Source organism: Cynara cardunculus (assembly GCF_001531365.2).
Source record: "Cynara cardunculus var. scolymus isolate 2C chromosome LG 11, CcrdV1, whole genome shotgun sequence".
Lineage (NCBI taxonomy): Eukaryota > Viridiplantae > Streptophyta > Magnoliopsida > Asterales > Asteraceae > Cynara > Cynara cardunculus.
This window is the reverse complement of record NC_037538.1, coordinates 1,206,881-1,232,561: the sequence shown is the minus strand read 5'-3', so window position 1 is coordinate 1,232,561 and position 25,681 is coordinate 1,206,881. Positions and strand designations below refer to the sequence as shown.

Sequence of the window (25,681 nt, the reverse complement as noted above, 5' to 3'; positions counted from 1 at the left end):
GTTTGGGAAAAAGTTTCTCATGTGAATGGGCCACAAAGCTTCTAAAGATGTGCCTAACAGTAGCTTTACTGCAATTCTATCTGGATTTGCAGTTCTTTGAACTAGGTTTAGTTTAAAAAACCACTGCAATTCAATATATAACAGGACATAATTTGACCAGATGTTGGAAGCTTCTTTTTGACTTTTCTTATTGTATTTCCTCAAGTTTTTTTTGGTTGAATCGGCAGTTATTCTTGTTAGTCAATGACGCTGCCAAAATTCAGTCTTCTTGAAATTGTAAAGTATTTTGAACTTTGTGACTTAGCAATTAAATTTACTTAATTCTGATTTAATTTCTCAATAATTTCTTATTTATTTGATAATTTTTTTCTTCTGGTATTTTGAACTTTTGTTCGTTATTTGGTTTACTATGGATAGCCCAATGTAACAGTGGTTTAAATCACAGGATTCCTCATCATGGTGCCCAAAGAAAGATGCGTTATTTCGCGAGAAGAAGCGGATGGCCTGAATTTTCATAAAACCGAACTTCTCAAATCAGGATCAAATGACAGGCGCAGAGAATCCTACAAAAGGCGTATTCATGAGATGGGTCCTGTTTGTAGACCCCGATTTATGACTTCCAAGGAAGAAGATGGTGAGTTTGCTGATACTTTGAGAAAGGCAGAATTGCTTGATCATGATAACTGTATGTGGTTATCTTCAGATGGTGCATCATCTCCAACATCTTGTTTTCAAGATAATGGTTTATTTGGTTCCATGGATCTTAAGATAGATGCATGGTTCATTTCTTTATTATCAACACCATCATCAAGGTCTGCTGCACTTTTAAGTACCGAAGCTACATTCTTTGACGGTTCCAGAGTGAATCCTATTGAAGAAGCATCTTTAGTTCTTGATCAAAGAAAAGCTGCAGAAGAAGATGAGGTTTTTCAGGAGAATTTGGAGGAGGAAGTGATTTCATGGCTGGTGACCTCAATTAAGAATGAGTCACAAGACACCTTCTCCACATCATCTTCTGATGAAGATGCAGAATCGTCTTACGGTCAGTCTTCTGTTAAGGATTCTACTGAACTTAACAAATTCTGTTTCTCACTCTCCAAATGGACTTCAGATAAAAGGTCAGAATCCAAGCTGGCGTATTCCCAATCTGAATTGCATACTCCTGTTACTAAAAGTTATCAACTTTCTATATCCAGTGTTTCATCGGTTACTGATAGCAGTGATGACCACTCGATATTTTCTTCATCTTCTAGCTCTGATTACTCATCAGAAGTCGTGGATTTGGAAGAAATTGGTATCGATAAACCACTCTTTTGGCCATCTGATTGGGAATCTGATTGGAGTTCTGAAACTAAATCCGATTTCTTTATTATGTCCCCTCGTAAGAACATTCACAAAGCCGGTGATTCACCAAAAAGCGTTCATCGTTCTCTAACCCCGAGAGTCCCCAATGGAGAACTGAATTCAGAAAAAAGCTGCAAAGGTAAGCTCGTATTTGGCAGACGCTCAAAATCCTCGGCTAATTTGAATCTGAAACAAACAAATGGCATCGATGACAATAAGAAATCGAGAAGCATGCCCCCACGATTGCGAAAATCCACCAAAACTAGCACGAAAAATCTTCAGCTTTCTGCATCTTCGGTTATTGATACCAGTAACAAACAGTCGCTATTTTCATCTTCCAGCTCCGATGATGCGTCAGAAGTCATGACTATTGACGACACGAGGACTAAAACACCGGTTTTTTGGCCATCCAGTTATCTATCCGAGTGGGATTCAGATACAAAATGGGATTTCTTCGTTATGTCTCCACGAAAAGACATTTACAAAGTTGGTAAATCACCAAACACCTCTCCAGACACTTTCAAACTCCGAGTTCGCAATGGAAACACAAATTCAGAAAAAAGTTGCAGCAGAAGGCTCGAGTTTAGCACCAACTCAAACGAAGTTGACACCTCGGAAATCACAAAAACCGCAGGCGTTGGCAATGAAGAGGACACCTCGGAAATCAAAATTTCGATCCGAAAACCGGCCGGTAAGCATAAAATAATATTGGAAGATCTTTTATTAGTAGAGAAATTAAGCGTACAAGGCGTCGAAGATGTATTGGGACTAAGGGAATTTGATGGGCACGAAGGCATTGAATCCAAATTCAACAAAGATGGCTTCTCAATTCTCTGTTGTTGAGATTTAAAGTGAGTCGTTTTCATGTTTATGTTACTTGTGGTGTTTTTCAGTTATGTTGTTATGTATATTTGTGAGTAAGATGGTGTTTTTCATTTAAATTTTGGTCCAAAAACATGTATTTTTTAGTTCTAGAAGAACCATGTATTGTGTGTCAATGATAATAACAGAATTTTACCATCTATATATTGTTTTCTTTTTAACAAATCTTTCCGGCCCCAAAATATGAATCATTTGATAGAAAAGGGATTGGGGTTAAGAGGTATTAAGGGATACGTTTAACACTTAAAATTTCAGAGAACATTTAGAACTTTTAAGTTCTTATTTTAAAAATGAAACAAACGCTCTTAATACCCAAACGTTTGAACGAATCAAACTTCATAAATATTAAGAGATAATTTTGATAAAACAAACATATCCTAAGAGTAAATTATGATTTTCGTCCATATGATTTAGAAATTGTGACTTTAATCATTAATTCATTATGGTTTGCAATCCATTGTTATTTTCATCAACGGATTAATTCTTATTTTTAAATAGAGGGGACCAAAATAGTAAAGAATTGTAACCTACAGGAAGTAAAACAAAAATAAATTACAAATTATAATAAACAAAAATAACAATGAATTATAATTTATAGGGATAAAAACTGTAATTTATAAATCGTAGGGATAAAAAGCACCATTTTTCAAGTCTTAGATAGATGAAAAAACGTAATCTTTATACGAAAATAAAACCTACAAATAATGAGATGATATCTTAATGAGTATTTTTAATTTCTTGAATTGTGGTTGAGTTTGTATATCCCATATTGATGGATATATAAAATATAAGTGGTAATATTTTAAATGTTCTAAAACTCTCTGAATAATTTTGTATCATATGTTTTTCTTAACCATTCAGCATCCTAATTTTATTGTAAACAATTACCAAATAATTATATTTTATTTTACACTATACCATAAAAGCTTTTTAATCATTTTGCACCAAATTATTCAACAACTATCAAACGGTCGTTACCGGAAAAAAAAAACGTAATTTACTATTAAAATAAAGATTAATATTTTAATGCGGGACCCATAGATAATCTGGTTAGGGAGGGAAAGGTGCGAATATTTAGTGGGAAACGTCGACAAAAAGCGACGGACTCCCCGTTCTACACGTTGGCTCACCGTTTCCTACCAAAAACACAATTTTCCATTTTACCCTCTCATTTTCACATATCTACCGCCATGCCAAACCCCTGAGCGCGTTGACTCCAAGGACACAACCGTCATTTAACAATTTACGTATCAAACTCTCAGGCTCACCAGTAGTCCGAAGAAGCTTCTTTGATTTTTGGTATTTTCTTTTGACTTTGAAAATATCCCCAAATTCAAAACCCTACATTTTCTCAAACCATCATTTATACTTCTCCAAATTCTTTGATTTTGATCATAATTTCTTCAACACTTCCTTCAATTCATCTTGAGTTTGCATCGGTGCCTCGTGATTCAGTTCGTTGTTGTTTGTTCTGGTATGTTAATTTCAATGATTTTGTTGGTTTTTGTTTTGAATTTTGTTTGAGTTTTTGGTATGAGGTCTAGACAGAATTATGGCTCTGATTGCCAGTTTAAGTAATCAGTAGTTGAAATTAATCGAATCTAGATAGGCGATTAGTTATGGATTTGACATGGTGTTATGGTGGCTTGATCCAAATCCAATCCAAGTTGTTTTTGTTTTTTGTTTTTTGTTTTTTGTTTTTTGTTTTAGCTTTATGAAACCTGACTTGTTTTTGTTATCTGAAATCGATCTAGTAACTTTTGTTTAGATTGTTGTTAAAGAATGCATTAAGTATAAATTTACTGGTTGGTAATGGTTGGATCGGAGTTTTGGTGGTAATTGTTGTTTATTAGCTAGTTCAAGACTTCTTTTTGTTATGCGTGCTTTGTTTCCTATTGCTTTAAAAAGTTGTGGATAAGATGCTCTGAATTAGGAGGAATAAATGATTAGCGAAGTTGGTCGAGTCTGCATGACTATGTGTGTTAACGATCGAATGTTTCATTTCTGTGGGGTAGTTTTCACACGCAAGCTCAATTTATTGAATTTGCTCTCATGTGATGGCCATAGACCACAGCTTGTCAAGGATGATTGTCTAGCCATTATTGTATTCTTTGCTTTGAGCAAGGTGGGGGATAAATATGGTAAGGATTAGTGTTGTTGGAGTGCTAAGAATGCTATCATACATCCAACATCATAATTTTCTTTGGTAATACTTCACTTGTATTTAGTTTTCTTTTTTAGTTTTAAGATTTTATTTTCCCTCCCATCTTTAGGCCTGCCCTGTATGTTTTTCTCCTCATCTAATGGTCAAACAGAAAGACCCTTGTGTATTTTTCTCTGGTGTATGTATGTTAAATTGCTCATACCTATGGCATATTCTTTTTTCACTACATGGAATGTTCTGATATTAGGTTCTGGCAATTACAGAATTTTCTTCTGAAAGAATTCATATCTTCTAGTATCTGGCTATAATGCGTGCACCATCATTGATTTCACAATGCTTGCCTGGTTTTGCACACGACCGGGTAGGTCAAAGTGTTTCTTCTGCATCTGATAGGGAGATGCATTTGTCTTCACCAGCTGTTGAAATCTTACCTTCTAAGGTATTTTCTATAATCTGAAGGAGACAACTTGGCCTTTGGGGTTAAAGTTTATCTTTTGACATAACTTCCTGTATATGAGTGCCTGTTGATGCTATTCTTATCTGTGCAGATGGAAAACCCATACACGTATGCTGGAGACAGCATAGATTTGCAAGGAGTAAATATCTTGAAGGTGCGTCATGTCCCTATCTGATCATCTGATGGTATCTACTAATTGGTCATTCACTTTATGTGATTTGATTGTTTTTTCCTTGGGCTTTCAATGGTCATGGTTGCTCTCAGGGTTGAACTCTATGGACAGCCATAGCATCACACAAAGTGCAAGGTTCTTGTATGTGTATCGATTTTTTCTTCTGGTCAATTAAACTGACTATACAATTACATATCTGTCCAGAAAGAAGAATAAGGTCACACAGATTGTTGTCGCATGTGCTCTTTGGCTTTTAACTTTGTTCAAAGATATCATACTTCAATTAATTGTTATTCTTTACCTTAGAGCTTCATATCTTGGAGTTCGGTAGTACATCTGTACTTTTTTGTCCGAAGTTTTATCTAGTAGGCAATGCAATATAATCATCTAACTAGTTTATGGTTTAGACTCGTTATTGTGATTGGGAGTTAGCTTGAATATGGTTTGATGCATTTGTATACTAAACATTTCTGGTGGATTCATTGACCATTGTGGGTTGTGCATCACACAACCTTGCCTATGTCGTAAACTCCAACATTTAGAACATTTGATTTAATAGGTCTCCTTGTATCTATTGCAGGGAAGATTCAGCGTCTCAGATTTGATAGGTTCAGAACTGATGCCATCGAAAGCTGATGGTAAGCTTAATCTTGCAATACTCTTAAATGCTAAAAATGTGCTCGATTCTGCATCAGTGCAGTGTCTAACAGTTGTTGATGTTTGGAAGTGAATGGTCATAGTATATATGTGTGTGTGTATGACATCATCGATTTTATTAGAACTAGAATTGATAATTGTGCAGGATCTCTCAAATCATGGGATAGCTCATTTGATCTCGTGAACCTCCTTAAGCATGAGATTCGCGATGGACAACTAAGTTTTAGAGGCAAAAGAGTGCTTGAGGTATTCTTGGTTTGTACTTAAAATGCATTTTGTGGTTTGATTTTGCACTTTATACGTGTATGGCATGTTTATGTGGCATTAGTATTGAATGTTGAATACACTCAATAATATAGAGCAGATGGTTCTAGTTCTTTTAGATCAGATCAAAGCTACCCTATACCGTAAAAAATTAACATTCTGATTACCCTGTGATATTGAGGCCTTTGCACAAGCTATTCCTGAATGCTACTCTGCATATGGAAATTCAGTATCTTTTATTTATTTATTTATGTTTTTCCAGCTTAGCTGCGGCTATGGGCTTCCGGGGATCTTTGCTTGTCTGAAGGTACATCAGTCATGCTTTTATATTTTTCAATTCCTTATTTTTCTTAGCTACTTGCATTTATTCTTACAAGGACGTGAATGGTAAATTTGTATACATTTAGTCATTTAAGTTTGAAGTTGTGCCTCGTTACTGTGAAATTTTTAGGTTAACCTGCTTATAAGAGCTTAGGGTTACACATATTGTCCCTGATTCTTTTTACCCACTTAGGAACTAAATTCTGAATCAAGTATAATCCCCCCCCCCTGCGGGTACTGGTGATTCACCCTACCAGCACCCTTCCCCCCTCTTCTGCACATGCCCCCTTTCTCAGCGCACTTCCCCTCCCCCTTGCACTGCTGTCCTGCCACTCCATCTGCACCGGCACCCTTCCCCTTTCCCCTAAACAGCCATAAAACACCTGCCACCATCCTCTTCACCTGCAAAATTTCATCTTTTCCCCAGTTAGACTCCCACGACCCCGACCTCCTCGTTGACGGCGGCAATGGTTGCTGATCCGCCACAGACAAAAGAAAAACAGTCCTGTTTGGATGAATCACCGCAGAAATTTCAAACTTTATTGACTAAATGTGTACAAAAAAGATTTTAGTGACCAAATTGAAATATATGTAAAACTTGGTTGCTATTTAATGATATTAGCCCTGAAACTTGTTATCCACCTGAGCAACCTCTCATCAATTACACCGGTTACAAGTCAGAAAATTTACAACATTGTGACACATTCGGACATTAGTGATTAAATGTGTATAAGAAAAGAGTTCAGTGACCAAAATTAAAACTTTGTGACACTTGGTTGTTATATAATGGTATTAGTTCGCAGAAAAACACAAAAGATGGACGAGTTCTTAAACATATTATGATCTTCAATGAGAAACGCCTGTTAAGCTATGATATGATATGAGAGTTCTAATTTTAAGCTCGTTCTATTCCACATCACAGGGAGCTTCAGTAGTTCACTTTCAAGATTTAAATGCTGAAAATGTAAGACGCACAACTATCCCGAATGTCCTGGCCAATCTTCAGCAGGCTCGGGACAGAGAGAGTCGACAGCCTGAAAGTTCCCTTACTCCTTCAAGGCAAACTATTTCTCCTATGGTTCACTTTTACGCTGGAGAGTGGGAAGAACTTGCTACTGTCTTATCTGTTGTAGAGAATGATTTAGAATTGCCAAAAGCAACGAACCTCAGTTTCTCTGAGGAAGATTTCATGGATGGATGTAGTAGTCAAGATGGTAGCATCATCGGACAAGAAACCTCCTCCAGACGATCAAGGAAACTTTCCGGAAGCAGGGTGTGGGAGAGGGCTAGTGAATCAGATCAAGTTGAAGGAGGATATGACGTTATTCTGATGACCGATATTCCATATTCAGCAACGTCCTTAAAAAAGCTGTATGCTTTAATTAAAAAGGTTAGTTGTTCTTTGCCTATGAAATTGGAAACTGCACTATGTAGTTCGTATGTTTGGTGCTCTATTCTTTAAGGGTAGAGGCCAGGTTTGCATACATCTGCCCCCCCCCCCTCGGAACCCCACTTCCGGGTGTGATATACTGGGCTCGTTTGGTGTGGTTAGTTAGTCCATATGTTATGTTTCTCTGAATCATTCTTCGTGTCACATCTTTAACGGTTTTTGTGATCATACATTTCAATTGGTAGATGGGGTTTTCTCTTCTATTGTTGCTAGTGATATAGGAGCAGGTTCAAATAAGAATTATAAATATTTTGGGAACATGAGAACCAACTATTCATGCATTATTCTGGATGGAAATTGTGATAGAAATTCATGATGAAAATTATTCATAAATAAAATACACGATATTCATGATGAAAATGCATGGTATCAATGATTATTCAGGGTTATTCGTTTTAAATAATACATGAAATAGTTGGTTTCGAGGTTCTTAAAGTATTTATGGTTCAATTCGAACTTCTCCTTAGTGATATAGGCTTCTAAGACCCTGTTTGTAGCTTAATGGGACTTGCAGCTTATTTAGTCAGCTATACATGACTTTTTGGTAGTGGCTTAATGATATAGAAAGTGGCTTATTCAGTAAGCTTCTAAGGAGGAGCTTTATGCAGAATGGCAAGTTTTTTTTTTCTTCCAAACCTGCCTATCCCATTAAAAAAACACGCTTCTTTCATCTATGAAAAAACGTCTCCCAAACAAAAACTTTTCCAATCTATACAGACAAATTAATCCACACAAACAACTTCATCCATACAGGACTTGATGGAAAACCATATTTGTTGGGTCTTGATTTTTTTTTCCTGTTATCTTCTTCATCAGTGCTTGAAGCCTCCTTACGGAGTCTTGTTCGTTGCCACAAAAAAACATTATGTCGGGTTCAACAGTGCTGCAAAACAACTGAGGAGCTTGGTAGACGAGGAGGGCGTATTCGGGACCCATTTAATTAAAGAAATGACGGACCGAGAATTCTGGAAATTCTTCCACAAATGAAAAAAATACGACCTCCAAAATGTCGACAGAAATCACGAGTAATAATATTATTACTAATTATATCAGCCTTAACCCCTTCGGTATATCTGCATACGTAGGGCATTTTGCTTGTACGATTGATTACAGTGACAGATATACGACGCTACGCTGCTAACTACGGTTCGTTGTTGAACAATACACCCCTCAGATTCTCAGGTATTATTTAAGATTTAATATTCATTTATTAAGCTGTATATGTGAAGAAGACCTTAGTGATTCTATAGTTGTTTTTTTGTGTTCATTTATTCAAAGGTTTGTGTATGTTATAATAATATGAATTTGATATTGGGTTGTTGAACCTTGTTGTGAGGCTTTTCATTGCATTGTTTAGGGAATTTTTGACCGAAATAGTCGATCATCAATCAAATTCACTTTTTAGCCACTTTTCAGAGTCTCGTTTCTAAATTAGCCGGTCTTTATGCAGATGTTTTATGCATTTGCATAAAGACTGATATTTGGAAAAAAGAAAAGAAGGAAAAAGAATCCTTTACTCATATGTGCAAAGATTCTTATGCAAAAATTTGAATCCTTACGCGAAACCCAACCCTTAACGGGTTATAACAACCCGACTCTTAACGGGTTATAACCCATTAAGAAACCGGCCCTTAACTTTTAACTGGTATGTTTTGTATAAGTTTTGATTTGATACTCTTGACCACCAGATGGTGCTTTTTTCAAAACGAACAAGTGTAACTGGTCAACCGAGAAATCATGACAAATAGGCGGCTGATTATAATAAGTCCCTTTTCAACCGATCGAAATGTATCTAGGCCTTAATCAGTACGATCAAAATGTAAAATTTTATATTTTACAAAATTTGGAATTTGGTTCACAAAATATGGGGGTGTTTGGGATTACTTATTGACTTATTCTGGTGTGACATTGGTAATAAGCATTTTTGAGTGTTTAGATAAACAACATATACCGGTGCCAAATCGGTAATAAGGAGTTTTTAAAAAAATTAAACTCTTCTGACTTATTATAAGTTGATAAGTGTTTTTATAGAAAAATATAAGCTGTTTCAAATAAGCAATCCCAAACACCCATATTTTGTAACAAGTGAGGGTATCTTGCACTAAAAAAATTAGAGTGAGTTGATGTTTTTTTTATATAATTTCATATTTTTTGATATAGTATGCATATGTATATACAAGTAATTTATCGGTAATTTTTCCGGTATTGCACATGTGCATAGAAAACAGGAAACTTTTTCGCTTACTTATATGCACATGTGCATATCGTACAGATAAACTATTAATTGAGTGTTTTTCAGCTTTTCATTTTTTGAGGGTTTTTCTTTGATTTGAATCTCACTCTAATATGTTTTTAATGTAAATATTCATCCATAGGGACGACCCGTGAAATTTTTTATACGGTAGCACTATATAATATAGACAAAAAATAATTACAAAAAACACGGTTTTTATCGACGTGTTTTCATGTTGTTATTAATGTTCAGGATCATTCGATGCGTTTTTAGATTAATTCTACTATTTCGATGAATTTTTAATGTTTTTTGCTTAATTTTGAGGAATTTTTTAGTTTTTTTTATCAAGTTCAAGGGATTTTTTTGGTTTTTTTGGTTGATTTCAAGAGTTCTTTTTGGTTGATTAAAAGGTATGCTTGCACCTTCTCGAATTTTTGAATATCATACGTTGGCATCTTCTAAAACAATATGATTGCACATTTCATAAACATAAAATATTAATCGATGGCAAGTGCCACCATATGCCCTTCTACGGGTCCGTCCATGTTCATCCACATTCTTCAAACTTTATAGTAAGTTTTGAACCTTTTAACCTGTTAAAAAGTTGGACACTACTGATAATTTTGGGTCAATGGCCTTTTGGTTTATTTATTCATCACATATTTTCATTATGATGGATCTATGGGTTTTTTTTCCGAAGCAATAGATCAGTGGTTTTACTTTGCAAGATATTTTTGAAGTATATAATATTTATATACAATAAATGTAACAAATAAACTCACACACTCTCCTTACTTTTGATGAAGTTTAAACCCTTGACTTTTTAGAAGACCAGAGACTATGATACCGTTAGGTCAAAAGACCCTTTGGTTTTATACGATGTTTTTTCACTAAGAATTAGAACAATAACATAATTACATCGTTTTTCACTAAATGTTAGAAACAACATCACTTCTTTCACTAATAATTACAACAATAAGACTATTTACGAATAAACTTTAGCGAAAACGATGAAATTTAAGTTGGATATTATTTCGATTCAGCTCGAGAAGGGAAAAATGAAAACGAACCTATAGTGGGAAAATTCGTCCAAGATAAAATATATTGGTTTACGTCTCCAACGTATTCTTCAAAATCAAAATGGAAATTTTGAGGATTTTAATCAAATCCTCTGTGCTCCTAGGAGCATCTCCAACAAATTCTTTAAAACCTTAGATATTTTTTTATTTGTTATAATTAATTGTTTGTTGGCCCCATCAGTCAAATAAAATAGATCCCCAAAGCATTTCGTCGCTTACTACGCCCTTTCTCGTCTCTGGGCGCCTAGGCATCCACCGTAAGCCTTTCCTCGTTTGAACCTCGCGCTTCTTTAAAATAGAGAAATTAGGAGAGATGATGAGAATCTCTAAAAATGATTACTTAAGAGCATCTCCAATAGCTTCTCCAAAATTTCTTTAAAATTGAGAACCTAAAGTCAAAATCTCCAAAAAATATTATAGTGATACGGTTTTGGAGATTTTGCCATCAGGGTCTCAATTTTGAAGAAGCTATTGGAGATGCTCTTAAAGTAATCATTTTTAGAGATTTTGACTTTTAATTCTCCATTTTATCGAAGATGCTCTATGAAAACAAAAGAGAGTCGGGTTATCAGATATCGCTGTACCAAAGACCCTTTGATTTCTCAACATCTGATTTGCAGACCTCACCTCCATACTTTGTACCATCAATTTCTTGCTTCAAACTCAAAAACTAAAGAAACAAAAACATAAATGCCCATTGGATGGACCATGGTTCCTTCCATTCATGAAATTGTTTTGAACCAGGTTACCAAAAGGCCAGATAAAAAAAACTTCTTGTCCCATATTTCGCTAACAGCGAAATCTGGGACAACAGATTTTAATCCTGCAGACTCAAAGACTCGTCAAATCAAACGAGTCTTTGAAACTACCAAAAAGAGTGAAGAGAGAAACATATTTCCAAAGATGACTGCTATACATTTTCTTACCAAAGTTTTACATAACACACAGGTCTCAATTTATCATATACTCCATCAACCATACCAAAACTAGAAACAAAAAGAAAAGAAAGCAAACCAAAACTCACCTTATTCGGTACCGACCTCCGACTACTACACAAACGAATCGAGGTACCCGTACTTATGTCGTTTGTTGTACTGTAACAAACTTGCATAAGTTCGGTCCCATACTCCAATGAAAAGGGTCTCATTGTCTGGACTCAGAGATACCCCCGAGATTTCTCCAAAGAAATCAATCTCTTGTCTTTTCTCGTAGTTTAAGTTGGTGTCATACACGTGCACGAAATCCGCAGGTTCAGCAACGACCAAGAACTGCCCGTCTGACGAGAAACGAACCGAACGAACTGCCCCCATGTTTCCCTTGAGAACTGCAACAGGGTTCGAGAGGTTTCTTAAATCCCATACCCTGCAGGTTTTGTCTTGGTTCCCTGTTGCAAATATCCTTCCATCTGGATGCCATGCCGAAGCAAATGAGTAGTCAAGGTGACCTTCCACCGAAGCCACCGTCTGGAAACACGTTGCATTATCAAGATTTGACAATTTTCGTTTCCGTAAAATCATAAATCAAATCAAACAAACCAAACAAGCCGTATGGGGTAGGATGTATCCCTATTCCAAATTTGGGTGCGTTTGGTACACTGGACAGGACATAAGAGGGATCATTGTTCCATGTTTGGCAAGACATTTATGTGGAATGGAACGGACAGGAACATAGTGGAACAGACATGTTCCACGTCAACTCCATGGAACAAGGTGGAATAGACCTATAATTTACCAATATAAATTTAAATTCTCTTCTAAAACATCAAATACGTCTCCCTCCTTATATTTTATTCATTCTTTAAATTTTATTTATTGTATTTCATAATCTTCAAACTTTCACTTTACTGTCCTCAAAACTATTTTACAGTTTCTATATTTTGATGAAATTATGCAAGTTATTAAAATTAATAAATAAAAAAATAATACAGAAAAGGGATATTGCAAACTAGATGAACTTTTTATTTTGATGTCATTTTAATTTATTTTGTCGAAACCTTTCTAATGATATATTTTGTTATAACAAATATTTATTTTTATATAATTTAATACATTACATACATTAATTAAAATATATATACAACTCAGGAGTAAATTGGTCATTTTATTTGTTTTGTCTTGTCCAGTTTTGTCTTATCAAACGCTGATCAACGGTTGTCCTGTCCTGCCCAAAGAGAGCGGTTGTTTCCTTTAAAAGTGTGTGAAGTTGAAATCCCCACGTCGTGATCTTGACGATAACACTCGATAAACAGTCAATTAAGAATAACAAAATAAGAAAGGTAACGATGTCTTACTTTCCCATTAGACGAGTCAACGACAAGTCCGTCAAGATGATCTCCAACAACAGTTATAAGCTTGCGGTCTGGGCTTAAAGATGAATGCTGCATCGATAAAAATAAAACTTTAGCATCTGAAATTAAAGAATTCAAATGAAATCTAGCTCAAACTGAATCGATATGAAGTCTTCAATTATGCGTGATTTCTAGGGAATGTCCCAAGAATTCCATGTAATGCCCAAATAACCGGTGAAGATTGAACAAAAACTTGTTATCCCATTTGGTGGGATAATGAAGAGCCTACTTGTTAGCAGCTTAATGAGCTTAATAGAACTCGCACCTTATTTGGTCAGCTATACATGATTGTTTGGTAGTGGCTTAATGATATAAAAAGTAGCTTATTCAGTAAGTTTCTAACGTGAACTTTATGTAGAAAGCCAAGTTTTTTCTAAACCTATGCCTCCCAATTAAAAAACACGCTCCTTCCATCTATGAGAAAACCCTCCCACACAAAAACCTTCTTAATCTATACAAACACATTAATCCACAATTCTTTCATCCGCTTACTTCACTCTTGTTCGTCAAGTCCTGTCAGCATACCAATTACCAAACACACCTTCAGGATGCATTTGGTACATTGTAGATTGTACAAGACAAAACAGAATAGATCATTGTTCCATGTTTGGCAGGACTTTTATGTGGAACAGACAGGAACAGAGTGAAGCAGGCATCCCCGTGGAACAAGGTGGAAGAGACCTATATTTTACCAATATAACCTCAAAATAAAACCTAATTCTCTTCTAAAACATCAAATATTTCTCCCTCTTTACACTTTATTCATTCTTATAACTTTATTTATTGGATTTTATGCTTTCTAAACTCATTTTACTATCCTCGAAATATTACTTTTATACAGTTTCTATTTTTGATTAATGATGTAATTTATTAAATATTAAAAATAAAAAAATAATAAAAAAAGGGTATAAAATAAAAATTCGAAACTACATAAACTTTTTATTTTCTCGTCATTTTAATCGTCTTGACAAACACTTACTAATGATACATTTTCTTATAGAAAATATTTATTTTTTATAATTTAATAAATTATATAAATTAATCAAAATATATAAACAATTCACTGGGTGTAATTGATCATTTTATGTGTTCTAACCTACCCATTTTTGTCTTACCAGACGATGAACATTTGTTGTGTCATGTTTTGTCCTATCCTGTTTGGATATCAAATGCAATCTAGCATGCCACACATAAAAGAATGCTAGAAAACAAAGGTCTCAACACTTTGAGGTTCGTAAGAAACTCACATTCACTGGCCAAGGAAAGCGGAAGTGATTCATTAGCTGAAATTTCTCCATATCATATTCTCTCACACCGCCATCATTATTTGATGCCATAAAATGCTTTCCACCACTGCAAGCAACGGTGATCAGCATGTTTAAAGAAACATCTTAAGGTAAACTAATGCCTCTTAAGTTGTAATTACCTCAAGCTGTCATATATCTCAACGGCATTTGTTATGGCATTGTCATCATAAGTTGTTCTTGTACAGAAACTTACTCCCTGTTTATCCAATCGCTGCATCATTTAATCACAAAAACGAACATATTAGAGACAAGAATGCATCTTGCAAACCAACAAAATGTACAAACATTTACTGATGATGTTGTCACGGAAGTGAACATATTAGAGACGAGAATGGATGTTATAAATCAACAAAATTTACAAACAATTACTGATGATAGCATGCGTATAAAAACGGGGAGATACAGGTTGGCAGCAATCTGTAATAGAAAAAAGAAAAATCTCCACAAAAGTGCATCCCTTTGAGTAATTCTCACCTTTCCATTGCCATGTGACATTTATTATTAAAATTACAGAACTACCCAACCTTCCCTTATATGAAGGGCATACTTGAAAAGGGTATATTTGTAAAAATGACATCTTTCCTTTCCTTTCTCTGAACATGATTTTTTTTCTTTATTTTCCTTCCCCTTCGAGAACACAAATAAAAAAATTATTTTCCCTCCCTTTCTTTACTTTTCTTTTCTCTTCTCCCCAAATTTGAGAACACAGCATTAAAGTTATAGTTTCTCAGATCCATCTAAAATATTTATTCTCTGGGATTGTTTTGTTTAACAAACGGTGTTCTTGCACATGGGAATGATGGAAATAAATATTACCAAGAACAGTTCATGTTGCAAGAAGGCAACATATGTTCCTTAAGCTGAGTACAAGCAGGCACCAATTGAAAATCCTAAAGTATTATCAACAATGACTTAGGGCCTGTTTGTTAGCAACTTAATGAGCTTAATGGGACTCGCAGCGTATTTGGTCAGCTATACATGACTGTTTGGTAGTGGCTTAATGATATAGATAGTGGCTTATGCAGTAAGCTTCTAGGGGGAGCTTTATGTAGAAATCCAAGTTTTTTCAAACCTGCCCTTCCCAATTAAAAAACATGCTCATTCCATCTATAGGAAAACCCTCCCAAACAAAACCTTCCCAATCTATACAAACATACTAATCCACACATAAAGCTTTATCTATACAGGACTTGATGGAAAACCAACCAAACAACCCCTAAGAATCATTCCATTTGGGATTGTTAGCTTTATTAGGAGTGTGATTGAATAGATTCAAAAAGTAGTCGATCTTTCCTTCTTTTTAGTTTCCTCTTCCCCTGCTAGATTAGGTTTATATTTCTGTGAGCTCAGAGAGCTTAACACATGCAGATTCAATGAAGTCCTTTACCTCTCTATTTCCTTCAGAAAAGCACTCCATATCAAGCCAGTTTGAACATTTAACACCAGTGCAAAAACCACAAGACGGGATAATTTGCATGACAAATAGCCCAAGTGCTATACAACTGGTTTAGAGTAATGCTAGTAGACTCATCAGATCTTTAATTTTGAAATGATGATTGATCCACATTTGATAGGTTAAAGTTTCAAATGTATAGGTTAAGGTTATAGACTGAGTGAATGGGAGATCATTGCATAGAACCCATTTACCAAGAAAAACAAGACTTGGCATCACATACGCAATTGGTTACAGATATGATGGGATTGCTAAAGAAGAATTGTCGAGAAAATAGCATTACTTCCTCTTGAAGTCAACACTACCCAATCTAGGGCAATGTTTCTGCCAAAGGAAATATATCGCTGAGAACAGGTTGCCACTATGATGTCGTGTGTGAAAGTAACAAGGGGTGCTAATAATGAGAGAATGGAAGAAAAGTGGGGAGAACGGATCACCTTGAGAGGGATTTAAAGGAAGGTGCAATTAGGAAAGCAAGCAACATAAACAAAATGGTATGCTGTAATTCTGTCCATGTCCCTTATGGTACTTTCATTCTCTTTCTTGCTCCCTCTCCTAATTGTGGGTTTGTCGACTGGAATTCTGATTTACTGGCAAAGAGGCGAACAAAGACTCTACTGAGACAAAGATGGGCTGTCAAGAATCCAACTTTTGATTCACTCATGGGATCCGGGCGGTGGCTCATAACTATTTGCAAATGTTCTACTATTGGCATCTGGCAGATCTGTCAAAGAATCTAACTCTAGAACACCTAATATCACCACATTTTACCGAGTTATTTCTAGCAATTCATATACCAATGGAAACAACTGATAACATCTGGAAATTGGACGGACATATGCTTACAATCACTGGAGATGTGCAGTGATGACAACGGCACAGGAGCGTCTCTAATAAAGATGGACAAAGGTCAAGGTTTTTTAGACCATAAATGCTGTCTACGGTACTAATAATGCCATAGTGACTTACAAATATTATGAACATACGTACAGATTCTACATGAGAAATTATTGAGAGCAGGTCATGCTGGGCAGCTGTCCAGCATGTGTCTGTGTGTGATTGTGAGATATTTCCGCCCACAAACAGAACTGTTGTCAAGCAGAGAATGCTCATCCATTCCTCATGTTACAAACACCAGTTATCTTAGCAAAGACTGAGTGCATAATCCATCATTGTGCTGTCTAATAAAGGGATTAAAAAAATCTAGATGGCACCCCTAAATCAGTATCAGATATGATACTAATTAGCTAAAAAGTAACACACAGTTATGCAGATCAAGGCTCAAGGTTCGATATTTGAAGGTCTTATTGTGGTTAAATCTTTATTAAATCACCCAGCCAAAGGAACTTCAAAAAGAAACTGAAAAGATGAACCAAGAATTGTTTTCTATCACTGAAATACCTTACAAGCAAGCTCTCCTTGAAAGCCTCCAGCAACTAAAAAATCATCCTTGACTGCTAGTGTACTGATCTGAGTCTGTGTAAAACCTTCAAGCAAACTCCCAGCATGTTTCTAGATATCAAGACAATAATATTAAAATGAATTATGACGAATTCATATCTGAGAAAGCAAATAAAACAACAGAGACAAAGCTATGCCAAAGAAGTATGGCATCACCATTCACCGACTTCTTCTGTAGCAACTAAAATGTCATAATTAGCAGAAATTACCTCAGTTGGTGCTACATGCCCAGAGAAGTTAAGGATCTCGGTCAAGTTGTATGATAATGATGACCAGTGCATGATTGAGTAGTTAGACATGAGATACACATCATGTTTCGAAGTAGCCCATACCAGGTTCCTTAACTGTAAAAAATATGTGTGATCATTAAACTCCTATATAGACTATGCCAAAATTGTTACTGAGCCAAACAGCAAAGAAAGAAACATGATTTAATCCCAAATAAAATAAAAAGGTACTGGGCTTAGTGGGCTATACCTGAAAGTGAAGAATGGTAGGCTTCACCAATCTGGTATTGTGAAAAAATTCATAGTAGTTGCCACCCTTCTGCTTCTGTTTACATTTCTAGACATACCCAAAAAGGTTTCCATGATAAAAAGGAGAGCCGATGACATACAAGGGAAATGCAAATTGTTAAAGTTTTACCTTATCAACAGCATCGCCTGATAAGGGAATATTCTCGTAGTTTCTGTACTGCTCCAGCCTTGTAAGTCGGTAACTTTCTCTTGTTATATTCAATCTTTCCCACGGAATGCCCTGAATATCTTTACCTCTCCTCGCTTGAGCCGAGGACGTATCTGTCACCTATGTAAGCTACTAAAGTTAATTTCTTTCTAAAGTGCACATTAAATGCTTGAATAATTCAACATTACCATGTAAGTCCCACAAAGTTTAACTAACCATATCATAATCATCAACAATTTGATCTCCACCACCGTTGACCTCCTCATCATCCATCACAAAATCCAAAATGTCCCCTTCTTCTGCCATGTAATCGATTTCGTCAACATCATTATGAGGCATCCTGTAATCCCTGCACTAAAGAAAACACATTCTTTAGTAAATGCTTTAACTTTTGACTTTCTCTCTTCCTCAAACAATCTAACTACATGGTTTACAAAGAAGAAGGATGCAGTTAGCTTCTCTTCCAACAGAATCAACAAATAAAACCACATCGTTAATTTAATTGAAACACGTAGCAAGTGGATATGCTAACTTCTTCCAACTAAACTCAGAATCCCTCACAAACAAGCATGGCTTAGGACAAACAATCTATAACAAAAGAAAACAGACAAACAAACAAACAAACATGGATCAAATTTGTAAAGGGATGTAAAAGATCAACAAAGTAGGTCACCATACGATCATAGGTCAAAAACAAGTACAAGAGTTCAAGATACCCAAAACTCTATAGACTACAGACTAATTTGATCGAATGTTTTTGATATGGCTATAAAAAGGTAATTAGCAACTACATTAATCCATGACAAGAAATCACAATAAACATCCAAAAGCACAATCCTAAATACTTYGATTTTGAAGCCTGCTAGATTGGAGAGGCTTCGCTAGTTGTGAATTAAGTAGTGAAAACAACTCAAACGATAACGACAGAGAAAACCCTAGTTAGAAATCGCTGAAATTTCAATAATACACAAGTGGGAATCGAAATTGGAAAGAAAGGGAAGGGATTCGCAACCGTACATATGTATCTAGAAGATAAGAAAGGAAAGAGAAACCGTCGTTGTTCTTCGTTGTGTTGTTTTGGCAGCAGATTCAGAGGGGATGGAGTTGAATCTTTTATCTGCAAAAACTTGAAGAAATTAGGGAAAAGAAAGATCAATCTGGTGATCTAGACTGATAATCTGTGAAGGGATGGATAGATTACAATGACTCTCTCTCTCTCTAAAATCAAAGGTGGATCTTTGAAGGGTTTTCCTTTATTCTAGTCTGTGTCGTGGATGAATTATTATTATAAAACTGCAAATGAAGTGGGATGGGATTCTCATCTTCATCCAAAGACGGCCTTTTGGGCTCTCGCGAACATGATTTAACACGTTACTCGCTCCCACCCTTATTCTTACTTTTATTTTTCTCTATTGCCCTTCTTTGTTTTTTTTCGTTTTCAGTTCTTAATTATCGTTTATGTCTGATTTTTTGAGACGTTTTATAATTTAAATTGTTTTTTTAATATTATTTTTAGAGTCTTTTATCACTTAACAGAGTCTAAATAAACAAGAGGTAAACTAATATTTTAATTCTTCTTATTTTCATTTTTCTTATTCTCTTTGGTTATTGTTTCTCTCTCCACAAGGGACGTCACCGTCCTTTCTTCACCCATGTGGAATGCATGCTTTCACCTTCTCTCTCTCTCTACATATATATATATATATATATATATATATATATAATTTCTTTATGTATATGTTAGCTTATAAGATTAATGTGAAACAATAACTTATATCGGCGATCTATCATCTATAAACAAATATCGATCTTTTCTTAGACAAACTCACCGGTGGCATTCTCGATAGCATTGGAAGTCTGTAAGGTATCCAAAAGATTCTTACTGTGTTCCATCTGTTAAGCAATTGTTGAGATGAATTTCGGCAATGGAAATTGTATGAAAGTCAAGAGAATTTTGCAAATTGTTTGCACTTGATTTTACAAAAATAAAATATTGATTCAGACTTAAGACGTTTGTCAATTTACAAAAAAAAAGTCTTATTGATTCAGATTTCAGACTTTAGCACCACCTCTTATTAATCAGAAGTAAAATAAGACTTCAGCACTTATTAAGAAGACAAACGTCACCTATTGTTATTTACTTATAACTTATTCATCATCTTGTAGTATCATTTAATCATAATTTGTATTTAAAATCTTATATATATATATATATATATTAGTTATGTTTGGTATCAATTTCTTTCGGTATATATGGTATAAGTAGACTTATTATATGAGATTGGACATGACAGAACACGGTAGAATTGGAAAGGACTGTACAACAATAATGTTTGGTACAACTAGAACTAGACATGAGAAAAGTGGACAATTTACCCTCAAAAGTAATTTGATGATTTTATTTATTATACAATGGTTATAATTAACATAAATAAAGTAATGAGTAACTGATTTAAACTATAAATATTTTTATACGATTTCCATTTATATACATATATAATGGTACCAAATTTGAATGAAAATTTTGATATAGTTGACGATAGTTCGAAAAAAACCTGATTTGTACAAAGAAAAAATTGTGTTTTATTCGGTTTGGAAAAAATTTATCAATTTGGCGAAGGCGCGATGAAGATTGTTGCAACAACATTGGTTGTGAAGGTAGGGGCATTGGTGATTGGTGGACAATGGTGGCGGTAGAGGACGTGAAGATGGTGGATAGTGGTGGTGGCTAATAACAGTAGTGGTCGGTGACCGACGGTGGTTGTGGAGATGGAGGAGGAGGTTGTTGTATTGGAAGATGATGTGGAGGTGGTGGTGATGCGATGGACGATGGTTGTGGAGGTGGTAAGAGGATAAGGTGGAGGTGGGCAACGTGGTAGTGGTGGTCGGTGGTTGTGGATGTGGTGGCTAGCGGTCCATGGTGGTTTGTGGAGGTTGTTATAGTGGAAGAGGAGGTGGAGGTGGCCGGCGGTGGCTATTAGTGGTCGCCGGTGGTGGTGATGGACTTGACTAGTGACGTTAACCACTAAAACAAATTTCATATTAAGGTCATCTATTAACATGTTAAATCTTGGTTTTTAAACAAAACCCTCTAATTTTGGGGTCCAATTTTACCTGCCTTTGCATCCCAGATTTCTATAACCCAACATGTGAACCCACCTTAATGAAGACCCATCGAAACGAGTGAGTTTCATGGGATGTCCACAAACCAAAATAAGAATTTTTATTGTATTGCTAATTAATTTAGTTAATAAAGAATTAGAAAGGTACTTAAGTCAGTATCATGATTTATGATACTACTGTGGTACATGACTTTTAATAAGTACCAGTTATACGTAATACGGTATTACCAACCGACTTAAATTTATATGGTTGATACACATGTTGGTCAGTTTAATTTGGTTCAAGTTTACATCTCAACTCTAACCAGCAGTGTATTCATCCAATCCAACATGATCGAATTTGATTTTCAAACTAAAAACCCTATCGGTTATGATTTATGTTCTGTCTTATTCTCCATCCCTATGTGTTTATATTGATAGGTTACCAGTTTTATGGATAAGTCACTTTTAAGTGATGTAAGCGTTTACCTCATTTTGAACAAATAATTGATTGTTTTTGTAATGCTTATATCATGATTTTATAACGGCACATTTTTTTGCCTATATAAGGAAGATTTTCACCTTATTTGTAATAATTCATTGGAAATAAATAAAAACTTATTTCATATGTCCTCTACTGTTCTTAAGTTAGTTCTTAAAAATATTCGTAAGTTTAAGTTCATATTTTTCACACATTCTTATCACCAATCTCAGTCTTTATTATATTTTTTTATAAACAAACATGATATATTTTAGAGGAAAGATTTTTTAAGAATCCATGAAATTGTGATAAATCTTGATAATGAATGCATCATGTATTATTTCATATGATTCTTTTCTATCTACAGTTAAAATATAATGCAATGATTAACATATATTTGTTTCACAACGTGATTATTTCACATATACTCAGTTCACAATATGAACTTTTTTGGTTTGTTTGTGAAACAAAAAGTACTTGTAAGTAAGTTTCACAATATGAAACAAACACATTTGCAAAACAAATATATGTTAATTAATACATTAAATACTACATTTAGATGAAATAAATCATATGAAACATAACCTCAAGGTAAAAGTTCTCATGGATCTCACAAAATTTGGAGTTCTTAAATCATTAAACCCATTTTAGAGTAAACTACAAGGTATGTCAAACATGACATTTTTCATCTCTAAAATTTTAAAAATTACAAGACAGCCATCACTTTTTACAAAAATGTTTGAATTTGGTCCCTCCCTCTAACGTCCGTTAAAAATTTCCATTAAAAGAAAGGTATTTCCATTTTTTTATCTATTTCTTTTGTTATCAACCCAATCACAAAACCACATAGACCAAATCATAAAATCTACTTTGATTGGTTACTGGAAAAACCAATCTATAAAGGATGAAAATGACCCTCGTTTAATAGACTTTTACATGTTACAACGCCTGTTAGAGAGGGACTAAATCCGTACATTCTTACAAATCACGATGGTCGTCTTGTAATTTCGAGATTATCTGTCATCTTTGACAAACTATAGAGACCAAATATGTAGTTTAGGCGCCGTTTACCTAAATGCTTACCTGATAAGTGTTTACCGATAAGATTCAATATTATAATTTATTTTGATACTTAAGATTTTAGTACATCAAAACATATCGAACGCAACAAGTTTATAGGTAAATGCTTACCTGGGTAAGAGTTGTCATCCTTACTTACTGGGTAAGACTCTCTATCCTTTTTATTACTCTTACCCTGTAAGATTCTTGGACATTCTCATGTTCATCAGATAAGGAAATTTATCTGGTAAACACTTATCAAGTAAGTGTTTAGTAAACGACCCCTTACTCTATATTTAATAATGTAAGCTACCTTTTTCGCTCCTGTGGTTTGTTAAAAATTGCAACATTCGTCCCTTTGTTTTTTAAATACCGTGACTTGCAATTCATTGTTGTTTTTAGCCTTAAAACTAACTTTATAAACGGTTTCCCGTTAATTATGAGAAATGAAAAAAATATTGAATTATAAGCCACACGGACAAAAAAGTAAACCGCTAGGAAGAGAAAAAAATAACGAATTGTAAACTATAAGGACGAAAACCGTAATTTCATAAACATAGAGTGAAAATAGCAATTTTTATTAAATCATAGGGACTAAAAACGAAGGTTAGTGATTTTAATATGACAAATTAGAAAGCGGTGAGATTCAAAATGATAAGACAGAGCATTAAGAAACAGAGTCGGGGTTGGTCCATGCGAGGCAGCAAATTCTTCGGTTAAGGTCCCACTTTCCCATCACTTGATAATACGCTCCCAATTAATCAAATAAAAATTATACAAAATATAGAGTTGGGTTCACGTGAAACCAATATGTTTTTATGAGACTCGTGTGACCATTTTTTTATACTTAAAATTTCACAGTAAAACACTGTGAAAGTAATAAAAAGTCGAACATTCACAGGAAAATCATTGTATAGGTTATCTTCACAGCATTTTGCGGTGAAGTTTCAAGCGTAAAAAGTGGTCTCACGGGTCTTATTCCAAGTCCAATATATATATATATATATATATATATATATTACAACATTCTAATATAATTTTAATTCTACAATTAATTCAATAATTTAAAAAAATTAGAAAAAATTGATATCATAAACGTTATCTTTAAGTATATAATATTTATATAAAAACAAATGCAATAAAAAGAATCCACACACCCTCACGACTCCTCACCTTTTGACAAGGTTACATCCTAACCTTGTGAGAGGCTTAGGAGCCGTTTACCTAAACACTTACTCAGTAAACACTTACCGGTAAAATTCAACACTATCGTTTAATTACCGGATAAGATTTTATTCACTAAAACGCATCGTATTCAACAATTTATCCCGGTAAGCGTTAACCATGGTAAGAGTCTTCGTCCTCACTTACAAGGTAAAACTCTGGATTCTTGCATTCGCTCTTACCGGGTAAGATTTTTATTCATTGCCATATTCATCTGGTAAAGTAAAGTGAATTGGTAAACGTTTACCCGAGTAAGCGTTTGGTAAACGAGATCTTAGATAACGCTAGGCCCAAAACCCTTCAATAACATCAGAATCAGATAAACTTTATGACAACTGAACCAAAAATGATCTACAGTCTATGCGTTCAGGGCTGAGTAAGTTCTCATCATGCACCGGCTCATTTGATTTCGCAAGTAAATTCTTTTTTTGGTATGAAATGTGCACCAACCAAATTTTGAATGGTGCTCAAAACCGCAAAAGTCCATCAAAATAAACTAAAAAACCGAATATTTTTTTCCCCTGAAAATCAACCACATAAACCGAAAGTCCCTAGAAATAAACCAAAAGTCCCTAGAAATAAACCAAAAGTCCTAAAGAATCCCTTGAAACGATGGAATTTGGTTAAAAGCACATCAGACGGCTTTACATGCCTATGATCCACCTTAAGACACACCCAGTCTGCAAAAGTCCTGGGTCCACAACTAATAGAAATCATCCAATTTTTTATTAACATGATTATGAAAACATAATAATACAAGTATATTAAATGGTGCCACTCAAGATATCAGTTATCTGCATTTATTTAGTATAGTTTACTAGTGCCAATCTTTGTAGAAACTGGCTTGTAATCATGGAGTCGGCCCACATAACCACCTTCGTAGGTGCATGTGTCTTTGATTGTGTTTGTTATCTCATTTCAATACCGTGTAGTGTGTACATCGAGGTTTAAAATTATGAAACCTTATGACAATTATGGACCACATAAATAAGTAATACAACAGTCTGTGTTCCATGCAAATGCTTGGTGTTTTTTTTAGTATACAGGATGTAATCAGATTGTAACTTGTCATGACCATTAAAATGCAAATTGCATGAAATAGGTTCAATATGGACAAGTTTCTTTTACGGTGTGTTTGGTACACTGGACAAGACAAAACATACGAAAAAATGAATCACTGTCTCATGTTTGGCAAGATTTTATGTGAAATAAAATGAAACAGACGTGTTCCATCCCATCTCATAAAAAGAAAATGAAATAAACCTGTATTTTACCTATATATTTCAACATAAAATCTAATTCTCTTCAAAAATATCAAATACAACCCCCTCTTTATGCTATATTTATTCTTTAAATTTTATTTATTCTATTTTATGCTCTTTAAATTTTCTCTCAAAATTTCGGTTAATTATGTAATTTATCAAATATCAATAAAAGCAAAATAATACAGAAAGGATATAGAACAAAAATTGAAAGCTACATAGACTTTTTATTTTAGTGTCAATTTTAACCGGGCAAAAACTTTCTAGTGAGATGTTTGA

At 34.6% G+C, this 25,681-nt stretch overlaps 3 protein-coding genes across 5 annotated transcripts; 2 read left to right on the top strand and 1 right to left on the bottom strand.

Moving 5' to 3' along the window:
* Positions 1 to 456: 456 nt before the first annotated feature.
* LOC112520900 (suppressor protein SRP40-like) lies at positions 457 to 2,187 on the top strand. The gene is made up of 2 exons (XM_025129525.1): positions 457 to 634; positions 704 to 2,187. The coding sequence occupies exons 1-2, from the start codon at positions 457 to 459 to the stop codon at positions 2,185 to 2,187; spliced, it is 1,662 nt and encodes a 553-aa protein (XP_024985293.1).
* A 1,358-nt stretch (positions 2,188 to 3,545) lies between these two features.
* Positions 3,546 to 9,054, top strand: LOC112521892 (histidine protein methyltransferase 1 homolog). 2 transcript variants are annotated; one of them, XM_025130892.1, is made up of 8 exons: positions 3,546 to 3,700; positions 4,654 to 4,829; positions 4,939 to 5,001; positions 5,600 to 5,657; positions 5,822 to 5,922; positions 6,203 to 6,247; positions 7,184 to 7,651; positions 8,528 to 9,054. In XM_025130892.1, exons 2-8 carry the CDS (start codon positions 4,698 to 4,700, stop codon positions 8,696 to 8,698), a joined length of 1,038 nt encoding a protein of 345 aa, XP_024986660.1. In that variant the 5' UTR covers positions 3,546 to 3,700; positions 4,654 to 4,697; the 3' UTR covers positions 8,699 to 9,054. The 2 variants fall into 2 exon arrangements, with proteins under 2 accessions (XP_024986660.1, XP_024986661.1); XM_025130893.1 differs by having other exon boundaries at positions 3,574 to 3,700; positions 4,638 to 4,829.
* Positions 9,055 to 11,916: 2,862 nt separating this feature from the next.
* Positions 11,917 to 19,603, bottom strand: LOC112521082 (uncharacterized WD repeat-containing protein C2A9.03-like). Of its 2 annotated transcripts, none has more exons than XM_025129731.1 (11): positions 19,477 to 19,603; positions 19,293 to 19,392; positions 18,492 to 18,624; positions 18,237 to 18,395; positions 18,069 to 18,155; positions 17,801 to 17,935; positions 17,532 to 17,642; positions 14,797 to 14,888; positions 14,618 to 14,723; positions 13,314 to 13,400; positions 11,917 to 12,486 (listed from the first exon to the last, which is right to left on the bottom strand). In XM_025129731.1, coding segments are annotated over exons 2-11 (1,326 nt in total). In that variant the 5' UTR covers positions 19,295 to 19,392; positions 19,477 to 19,603; the 3' UTR covers positions 11,917 to 12,072. The 2 variants fall into 2 exon arrangements, with proteins under 2 accessions (XP_024985499.1, XP_024985500.1); XM_025129732.1 differs by having other exon boundaries at positions 12,073 to 12,486; positions 18,492 to 18,629; positions 19,477 to 19,598.
* Between the last annotated feature and the right edge of the window lie 6,078 nt (positions 19,604 to 25,681).